The sequence below is a fragment of the Pholcus phalangioides genome, unplaced genomic scaffold (genome assembly GCF_987345545.1).
Source record: "Pholcus phalangioides strain wild (caught in Gottingen) unplaced genomic scaffold, Ppha-v1.0 ptg000028l_1, whole genome shotgun sequence".
Classification (NCBI taxonomy): Eukaryota; Metazoa; Arthropoda; class Arachnida; order Araneae; family Pholcidae; genus Pholcus; species Pholcus phalangioides.
This window is the reverse complement of record NW_028301618.1, coordinates 2,752,043-2,762,777: the sequence shown is the minus strand read 5'-3', so window position 1 is coordinate 2,762,777 and position 10,735 is coordinate 2,752,043. Positions and strand designations below refer to the sequence as shown.

The window sequence follows — 10,735 nt, the reverse complement described above, 5'->3', positions numbered from 1 at the left end:
TCTAGATTAGGCCAAGATCCCAGCGATTGTTATTGTTTGTTTCCTCGCACGTTTGACATAGAGGACGTTAATCTGTATCGCACGTTTATCTGAAAGCCCTGAGCAGAAAGACGCTGATTTGTTTCGCATCGTATTGAGCGATTCATCGTCTGAAAGCCCTGAGCAGAAGGACACTGATTTGTATTGCATCGTATTGAGCGATTCATCGTCTGAAATCCCTAAGCAGAAGGACGCTAATTCGTATTGGGCGATTCATCGTCTGGAAGGCCGTAGCAGAAGGAACGCCAATTTGTATATTATTGAGCGTGCACTCATCATTATCATCCAGCTCGATCGTTCAAGTTCTTGATAGAGTGATCCGAAGGATGGACGAGAGCGCGGGCCACCACGCTAGAACGTTGACCCCAGAGGAGATCCAAAAGCTCGAGAGGGACGCCGTCACCCTGTCCGAGTTCCAGCTCAACAAGCTGGAGACGGAGGCTCAGAAAAACTGGGACCTCTTCTACAAGAGGAACAGCGACCGCTTCTTTAAGAACAGGTACTGGACGAAGAAGCAGTTCGAGGAGCTCACCGATCAGGCCGTTGTGAGTGAAATATTTTTTGCAGTTCCAATGTATAATTTGGCCCATGGGCTACCACTTTCTCTTGACTTCTTTAAGTGCAACCTGGGGGGTTCTTAACCTGGTGAAAAAGCAGTATAAGCACCCTTCTTGGCACTGCTTTGGCGCCAAGCAGTGCAGAGTCTAATGTAACCCCGAGAAAGAGAAATGAAGAAGTTTTTTTTTACCGCTCACCTGTTTTTTTCCCCCATCCTGAACGGCACAGCAATAATCCATTAGAAAGAGAAATAATTCAAAATGCGCGTAATAAATCGAAATAATCCAACGGAATTGAATGGGCGGTAAATTCATACAACCGAATTTTAAAAATACATCACAACAATATGAAATTAAAATCAAAGCAGTTGAAGTCACTAGGCCTCGGACCAACAGAAGCCATTTAACACCGTCAAGAATTGAAAAAATCGGTGCTGAAACGTGACTGCGAGCAGAACATCCTGCAACAACGCGCGATGGAAGTGAAATGACACGTAGTTCAGCAATGCATTAGCGCAGAAAAAGTTTCGTCGAATCGCTAACAGGTGCATGTGAATATGCAACTCAGTCGCTGCACCTGTAGGTCGAACTTCATTTGGGCTTGGCTGCCTCGCTTCGCTCCTCCGTCCATTAAAGGGGGCCCCTGCCCCCGGCCTGTAATTATCAACTATGTTTGCACCACAACCAGAAACAAGGCAATTTTATTTCACTAAGCAGGATACATGGCAAGAATATTTCACTAAGCAGGAATAAAGCCCTAGCAGGCCGAGAAGACAGTATAATCCAGTTTAGGCTGAAGGTAAACGAACGTTTCCAAGGTACCACAGTTGGCAACTTTCTGAAGGGGTCTAAACTGCATCTGACCCTCAAAAAACCTTGGCTGCGAGTGGTGTTATACAACCCTTTTCGGAAGCCCCTGTGAATCAGAAGGGGCTGAACACATAGCTCAAGAGGCCCTGGCTGCTAGTGGATATGAACCACCCATAGGTTAAGAACTCCCTGCAGATAATCCCTTGGTGAAGTGATGAAGATTTTTTTTTCTTTGGCAAGAAAAAGGTCCAAAAGCATGATGGAAAGTCACAAAGCATGAAACAGAAGCAACCAAAGAAACCGGCAATGACTATAAAAACAAACATATTTTTCAGACTAATAAGGAATCAAGATTAAAAATACAACAGTTTAGACTGAATCCGGAATCTACAGAGCACTTTTTCTTTCCTTCGAGCATGCATTCCTTTTTGAACGTGTCCAATCGTGTTAGACCCCAAAGCAGAATGTTTTGCGTTGTTCTGCAACGATCCCTCAGCGGGCTTAAAATGTTCTGCAGTGAAAATTTGCATCTACATAATAGCGTGTTTCTACACTTTTCTTAAAATTCTTCCAGATTGTTCTGCAACGCATGTCGCACATTTCGGCATATTCTGCTTTGGGGGTGTTAGAATTCACGACCCGCTGAGGTAAGCTATTCCAATTATTCCCAACCCTATGAGAGCTACACTCCCAGTGAGACACTACAACCTGGAATTGTTTCTTACTAAACTGTATTGGTGTCCCCATGTCAAAGCAGTTGATTGATGATGTATTAATAACTTACAGTTCATTTTATTCATCCCATTGAAAATTTTTAACACTTACATTCCACAGACACCCGCTTTCTCGAAATATAAAAATTTTCAAAAAATCATGTCTCTCTTCATAGCTCAAGCCTTGTGTGCTAACAAGAGCACGCGCAACCCTTCTCGGCACCCCTTAAACCAAGTCTATGTTCCTCTGTAGGTTTGAAAAACCTTACGGCATACTCCAGTCTAGGACAAACTAAGCCTCGGAAAAGTGGATGAATAGCTTTAGGGAAATGCGAGGAAACCTTTTTGAAAATGAAACTGAGCATTCAATTTTTTTGATTGCTGCTGAACAATGTTCAGAAAACCTAAGCTGCTCATCTGTGATAGTGATACCATTCAACTCGTAAGAGAAACGTGGGTTGTTCGAACTAAATGAGCGACCATGCTCCATTCCTTTGCCTAAGCTGCAATCCTGTTTAGGTTGGTCTGGAGCAGTGTTTCCCAAAGTGGGCAATATTGTCCCCCCTCCTCCAATAGGCGATAGAAGCTGTGAGTATAACATAGGATCCTATGGGTTCACTTGAGTCTGAGGGGGAAAAATTCTGAAGAAGGGAGGCAATGGAACAAAAAGTTTGGGAAACTATGGTCTGGAGCAACTCCCCCATACAGACTACCCCCATTAGCTTTGCGCCATCTGCAAATTTGCTTACAATCACATCAATCTACTTTGATTCAGTTCATTGATAAAAAATGAAAAAGGTATGGGCCCTAGGACACTTCCTTGGGAACTCCATTTTTGACACCTATCCAATCTGAAAATTCTCCTGTTCACCATAACCCGTTGTGATCCATCACACAATTCTTCTATTGACAAATTGCCTCCGATTCCTATCTCATGTAAACAACGCTTCAATACTCAAACACTTCATAACACATTTGTTTTTATTTCAAATCAAAAGGCAAACGAAGAAAAACCTGTTCTACTGGAAGTCGGCTGTGGAGTTGGAAATTTCATCTTCCCGTTGATAGAAGCTGGGACAAAGTTCTTCATTTATGGCTGCGATTTCTCAGTTAGAGCCATTGATTTGGTTAAAGTGAGTGCATGACGATACAAAATCGAAATCTCATTTGTCCTGACGGCAAGACTGAAATGATTTTGAAATATTCCAATGGTATTGTTCCGAGGCGTTGATTTATTATACATTTTTTTTTTTTGTTTATTAATCAAGGGAAATCCATTGTATGATCCGGAGGTCTGTAATGCATTCAGCTGCGATGTCACAAGCGAAGAGCTCACAGATTTCATCGCTGTGGATTCAGTTCATGTTGCTACATTGATATTCGTCTTGTCTGCTATTCATCCTGATAAAATGCTGCCGGTACTGCAAAATGTATATCGAGTGAGTTTTTCTCCCCATTTTTTTCTTGACTTTGATTTCCAGATAAAAGATTTCGGGAAAAAGTCACTGCCATGCAGGTTCACCAATAGTCGTCACAGAGAGAAACAGGCCTACAACAGTACAATTAAGGTCTGGACACACATATCCGCACCGTGCCAGGACCGTAGCTCGGGCGTCAGTTGGCCGTGGCTCGGCTCGTTCCTCTTCAGACCACACCTTTCCGTGTGTTGCCCGTGTCGCTGCCGTATGCTGACTACGAAGCTGTGTCGATTGCTTCAAGTCTTTAACGCAGCCGGTTCGGTGTAATCAAAATGTTCAGTAAATTAATTAACAAGAGTGATTTGGATATAATAACCCTAGCGTAAATTAACAATAATTAATTGTTCTAAACAATTATGTAAATTATCTATACATGTTTATAAATTTTTTATTTTGGATTGATCTCCGATAGATTTTTTGTATGTGACAAACCCGCAAAAAAGGATAGGATCTATTTAATGCAGCTGAAAATAAAAAGACGGCCATTTGCTTAGTTTGACTATATGCATTCTTGTTTATAGTTTGGAGAGAGGAGATTATTTACGGAGTGATAAAAGTGGAGAGAAGAAAAAAGCCATATAGAAATTAAAACAATCTGTGGGGGAGAGGGGTACTCTCTCTTCCTCACCTACACACTCGTTTTTTTTTTATTCAGAGTCAACGGCCATCATAAATATAATCATCTGTAGGGGCAGGTGGTGTCAAATTCCGATAACACCTCGGAGAAGTGTATCTCAGCTCAGTAGGAGCATATTGTACGAAAGAGCGAGCATATCTTTTACTCTGTGTGTGGGTGTGTTCGCGGAATCTTCTAAACTGAAAATTGGCTGCTCTGCAGATGGCAAATGGATATTAAAATCAATAACAATTGGAGTGTTTAGTTTGCCGGGGCTTTATTCAATGATAAAGCGTCACCAGTATTCGATAGTAATTTAAAGCACTCATTGTCAAAGTCCCAGTCGCTGAAACACCTTTGTCAGATATTTAGCACAAAGGTGCTCGACTTTTTGGAAGGTGTGGGCCACTTCATTGTTTTGAAATATTTCGCGGGCTTCTTAAGTTATCCAGAAATGAGTCTCGATCCTCCAAAATTATCTAAAAAGAAGTGGCACGTGCCGCTTAAGTGATCTGCAAGCGTGCCGCGGGCCACTCGAGAGATCTGGAAATGTGCCACTAACCACTCAAATAGGATAATCTGCAAATCTATCACGATCCACTTAAGTGAACTGGAGGTGTGCCGTTAGCCGCTCAAGTGATTTTGAAATGTGCTGGAGACCACTCGAGAGCCTTGTTTTGTTTTTTGTTGTCACGGGCCACATCAAATGCTTCCGAGGGCCGCATTTGGAGCACAGGACATGGGTTAAGCATTTATGGCTTAACATGTTGCATCTGATGTGAGTATCAAATTTAAAATGTCGCATATATTTTCCCATAAGAAAAAACCCAAAAATTTTCGAACCGTTTTCTATTTATATATATAATTTATGTTAAAACCAAAAAAATGATTCATTTATAGAGCATCGGAAATTAAACCCAGTTAGTTTTCCAAGTTTACATTATTATTTTAACAAAAATCTCCCCGGCAAAATTTCGTTATATGCTATGTGAAACATAATTTTAAACTTTGTTTTCCCATCAAAGTTGTGAAAATGTTTATCCATATGTTTTTTACATATTACGCTGGTGCCACAGAACCGGGGCCAGGTGCGTCTAAACAATTTCGGGGCACGAAAAATGTTTAGGACACCCCCCTCTCTTTAACAAGATTTCATATATTTTGTGGGAAGAGGGAATCGGCATACTGAATATACACGAACGCTAAGAAATACCCCCGTGCAAAAAAAAAAAAATAACTACACAAATGTGAATTAACACAAAAATTAAGGAAAACTTTAGAATCGATGGATTAAAAATAATTGAAAGAAATTATTTCAGTACCAATGAAAATTCAGAATTAATGAAAGAAATAATTTCGGAATAGATTAAAATTTAGAATTAACGGAAGAAATAATTCCAGAACTATTGAAAATTCAGAATTAATAAAAGTAATAATGCAGAAATTGATTAAAATCAAGAAATAAATGGAATTAATAATTCAGCAATTGATGAAAATTGAGAAGCGACATAAAATAAATGAGCTCTCTCCTCTTTTATAAAAAAAATCTGCGCTCTCTCTCTCTCCCGAGACCGCACCGTCACCGTAAAAATATAAAATAAACTAGTTGGTGACGGTGCGGTGACGGTGCTCGGCTACGGTGCGGATATGTGTGAACGGCTGCATTGCTTAGCAAAGAATCATTCTTTGACCGTGTGATGACCTACACTCGGCCGACGCACGTGTCGGGCACGGTGCGGATATGTGTGTCCAGACCTGTATTCAATCACTGCACCTCACTCATAGTTAAAAAAATTGATGGCAGGTGGCCACACTGTACATAACAAGCATTGCACAGAAACAAACTTCACGCAAGGTTCACTACACGTACACGCACATTCCAACATGTACTAATTCGTTAGAAATTCTGCAGAGGAATGTGTATAAGGTGCACGTGCGGTTTAGTAGTAGAAAATAGTAGTTCACTGATAGGAAAATTCATAAACGGAATCATAAATCTTTGCTGGAAAAATCCACATCAAACAATAGCCTGGAAACAGCTTGTCACCAGTGAGTGAGTGAATGTGTGAGCAAGTCACCAAACAAGTTGGTGAATAAGTTAATGAGTGAGCGATTGTATAAGTGACTCACTCATTTTCTAAACTGTTTACTCACTGGTCATTTGCTCACCTGTTCATTGACTTGCTCGTTAGTTTTCTTACCTGTTCACTCACTAATTTGATGACCTGCTCACTCACTGTGATTTTGTTGATAAATTTTTTTTAGCGGTGAATATTCATAATTTGTTCATCTGTCCACTCACCCACTCTATTATTTGCTCACAAGCTCAATCCACTCACTAACTATGCCATTCTGTTTGTGAATTTTTTTAGCTGTGGAATTTCTATCATTTGCTCCCCCAATTGCTCTCCTGATCACTCGATCGTTTGCTCACTGTGATTTTGTTGAATTTTTTTTGCTGTGAATTTTCATTTGCTTACCTGTTCACTTACTTGCTTGATATCATTTTCTCACCTGTGCACTCATCCGCTTACATTACTATGTGATTTTGCTGATGAATTTTTCAGCAGTGAGTTTTCATTTGTTCACCCTTTCACTCACTTGATTATTATATCACCTGCTCATTCACTCACTAATTTGCTGACCTGCTCACTCAATCATCTCTTCACCTGTTCATCCAACCACTTACTATGTTGTATTGTTGATGAATTTTACTTTCAATACATAGCATGGCGGTGAATTGCTGGGGAATAAATTTTCCACATGATTAACGATGAATGTTTTTATATGCTGCTGTTCGGCAAAATTGACGTTTGAATATTTGCCGTTATTCAAAGCTACAATTATTCCCCCACAAGGAAATATTTTAAATGCTTTCATTCTTAAATTTTGATTTGATAGGAGTTGCTGTTATCAGTGTGGGTTGTGGTTTTTATACATAAATCTCTCTTCTTATTCAGGTTTTGAAACCTGGCGGCATGATCTTACTACGAGATTATGGACTCTATGACCATGCTATGATGAGGTTCCAACCGGGTCACAAACTGAGCAAAAACTTTTACGTGAGGCAAGACGGCACGAGAGCCTTCTATTTTTCTGAAGGTAAGACACGTTTCATGATGGTTTACTCTTTATTTTATTGCAGTACCACTGGTGGTAATGTTTAAGTGCTTCTGCAAAACTGATTATGATTGAAAGTGTGTTTTGATCCAATTTCACATAGCTGTTCTCTCTCTAAGCATTTCCAGGTCATTACCACTGATTCCATAGACGGGGTAGGGAAATCAACAATAATTCTCCCTCCTGACCCAAAGAAAAATTCTGACTTATTTGTTGATATTAACAATACAAGTCGTTATTCAGGGTGTCTACCAAAATGATGGTAGACACCCTGTTATTTGGCGACATCGCTGGCGATCCAACACGCATTATTTGGCTGAATAGCTCTTCTGCCCTCTAAATGAAACATTTCGTTAATGATTGTCTATAATAACCCTGGTTATGCCTGCTGCTCACTGTCCTTACTTTTTCTTTAAAAGAAAACCTGAGAATTTTTTCGCTTATGCAAAGTATTGTATTGTTTGCTGTCTTCTTATCTTAAAATTGTTCAGTTTGTCGCTCTTTTGAGTTCTAAATTGTTTTTAATTTTGGATCATGAACAATTTTTTTTATACTAATCGAATTTTCTTAGGCATAGGCACCTGAACCTGAAGACTAGTGGTGCTTGCCTCCCCCCCCCCCCATAAGAAATCATGTACATACAATGTAATTGTATTACAAAATGGATGTCCTCCCCCAAAAAGCGGACGATACTGAATCTCCCATGGCATGTCCAGCAACTATGCCCAAAGATGAAAACCAAACTGCAATGCATTGAATAGAAAGTCGTCACAATTATTATCTTAAGGGGTGTCTGTCATACTGAATATAGGTTTCACAGCCTACAAGGACCTCATAAGAGAGAGGATTGTTTAAAAGTTCTTAAAAGAATTAAAAAGAACGAGAATTTTTCTTCGACTGAAAAACGGAATAGAATTTAATTTTTTTAAAAGCGTTGGCTTTCCACTCCTGATACCATGGCGTACTATGGGTTGGTCACCCCCTGCGCCATGTAATAATATACAAGTGCTACATTTTCAATGGGTAAGAAAATGCTGTTCAGGACAAAGGATGCATGTCTAAAAAAAGTGTTCGTATATCCATAATATTATATAAATATATACAAAAAATTTAGGGTTTGTAAATATCTAGCATTGACTCTGCACCGGCGAGACGAGCATTACTTATCTTTCAAATGATTTATTATAGAAATTACTAAATTACTTGTATGTTTCTTTCTTTTTATACATAGAATGTTTGGAAACGCTGGGAAAAGATGCGGGTTTCAAAATAATTGAAAGCAAGTACCTGACTAGAGAGACAGTCAACCGTAAAGAAAATACCCGTGTTGCAAGAGTTTTTGTTCAAGCAAAATTCTGTAAACCTCTCAGCGACTCCTAGCATTTGTATAAGTAATAAATAACTCTTTTCATATCAAGTTCCGAAATACTTTGTGCTGACAGAGATAACATAGTTGTTAACTTTCACTCGGATCCAAATTCTGTACAAAAATCTGTTTTCGCAAAAATGTGACAAGCCATCCCGTCAGTGTCAAGTTGCCAACCAGTAGGTTGAATTACTACTCTCAAATCTTGATAACTATCATAGGGCCTGAAACTAGACGAAACAGATACAAGTCATCCTGTCAATTTCAGATTGTTTAATTTTGCCTTTTACCCCCGAATATGAAATATTGTTTCGTGATTTGTCACAAAAGGCTACAATTTACATGGCACTTGTGATGGCATTTCAGCGATTAAAAACGAAAGCAGGGTTTTTTTGGTGAATTTTTCCCAAAAGTAAAGATTTCTTACATTTTTAGAGAATTTTTCAGGAGACACTGCAGCTATGCAATCTGATGCATGGCGTGGCCAGATTGGTTTGATTCATCAATGTCCTGCGCCCCAAATATTTTTGGGTTTTTTTTCATTGCGACAAAGGGTATTAATTAAAACCTTAAATAAGGCTTTCGGGTAACTTGGACATTCATTTCTGAACACCATGGGGGGAAGGAAGAGATAGCTCTCACAAAGGTAGGGAGTAGTATAAAATGTTTGTCACATGACGGCAGGCTTCACTGGCAAAGGAGACGTGTCATGCAAGGAAAACTGGAGATTTTTAGAAGAATGTGTGTATATAGTCACCATATGACTATTAATTTCAAATATTTGTCACGTTCCTTTCTCCCCCCCCCCCCCCATTTCTTTTGTGGAATTCATTTCGATTCACAGAGTAGCAAGCGTTTTATTTCCTGCCTTTGGCAAATTTCTTGATTTTAATAACAATTGACAATCCCTCCCTCCCATATTTTTCTCGAAGAAATATAGTCAGCCTAGGAATGAAAGGATCAAGAGATTTTCTTAGGGCGGTATCCACAGACATGGTGTAAATTATAGTCACAATTTTTTGATAAGAGATCGACACGGATTGGTTAAGTTCAGGTTTTTAACCAATCTATGTTTATCTCTTATCCAAAAATTGTGACTACAGTTTAAACCATGTCTGTGAATACAGCCTTTAGGGGATCTTTCGTAAAGCACAATTTGAGAAATTAAGCTTTTTTCCACAGAAAAGTGGAAGATTTTAAATAACGCTAAAAAAAAAAAATCAGAAGCATTAGCACCTATGCCAGGGATATTTCCATAGTATAAATTTACTATAGAGGAAGCCTATCGGAGATCCCAGTTTCTTTATATGGGTGGGAGAATCTCTTGCTCTGAGATATAAGCGTTTTGAATTACATGCATGTTCACAGAACAAATTATGCTCATACATTGAAGTTCCACCATATACAGAAAATGTGCAGTAATTGAAGATAGACTGAAATGGAAACATCCAGTAATTCAATTCACAGATAATCGTCTCCGAGACGTATGACCAGATCAAGATCGGGTGTTCAAATACTATTTTCGCTATACATCACAGAAGTTGTGATGCTAATGCGGCGCATTGACACAGCAAAACCCCTTTTTATAATAAAAGTATCCCTTTCAAAACCCTGATTAATGGTATTTTTGAGAGAAACTGTCGCGCGCGCGCTCTCTCTCTCTCTCTCCTGTTCATACCAAGTACGAAAGTCTGGATAACCCATGTGGAAATGAAGTTAGAAAAGAAAATCCACACCCCTGTGGGTAATCAAACCATCAACCTCACGCTGTCCGAGCAACCTCTACCATTAAGAAACAGAGGACAGATATTAAGAGCCATCAGCTGATTTATAAGGCTGTTCATACACATTCTCGTTCAGCATTCATACGTATGCTTTAAGAGAATATCTGTTCTCTGTAGCTTATAATGGTACAGCACTCGGCTAGACAGCGTGAGGTTGGTAGTTCAATTCCCCCACACAGGAATATGAATTGTGCCAGTGAATAAGAAGTTTTACTGTAATAAACCATAAATATCAATATATGGAACTGCACG

General features: G+C 39.3%; 1 protein-coding gene across 1 annotated transcript; it reads left to right on the top strand.

Annotated features, from left to right (window-relative positions):
* On the top strand, positions 1 to 8,748 carry LOC149067756 (tRNA N(3)-cytidine methyltransferase METTL6-like). The gene is made up of 5 exons (XM_089252215.1): positions 1 to 584; positions 3,118 to 3,252; positions 3,388 to 3,558; positions 7,174 to 7,315; positions 8,565 to 8,748. Exons 1-5 carry the CDS (start codon positions 366 to 368, stop codon positions 8,711 to 8,713), a joined length of 816 nt encoding a protein of 271 aa, XP_089108341.1. The 5' UTR covers positions 1 to 365; the 3' UTR covers positions 8,714 to 8,748.
* The last annotated feature ends 1,987 nt before the right edge of the window (positions 8,749 to 10,735 follow it).

Excerpts from the sequence above, each read along its gene's own strand:
- LOC149067756 (XM_089252215.1), top strand. The coding sequence starts at position 366 with ATGGACGAGAGCGCGGGCCACCACGCTAGAACGTTGACCCCAGAGGAG. Across the intron at positions 585-3,117 it reads AGCTCACCGATCAGGCCGTT|GCAAACGAAGAAAAACCTGT; the intron begins GTGAGTGAAATA and ends TCAAATCAAAAG. Across the intron at positions 3,253-3,387 it reads GAGCCATTGATTTGGTTAAA|GGAAATCCATTGTATGATCC; the intron begins GTGAGTGCATGA and ends TTATTAATCAAG.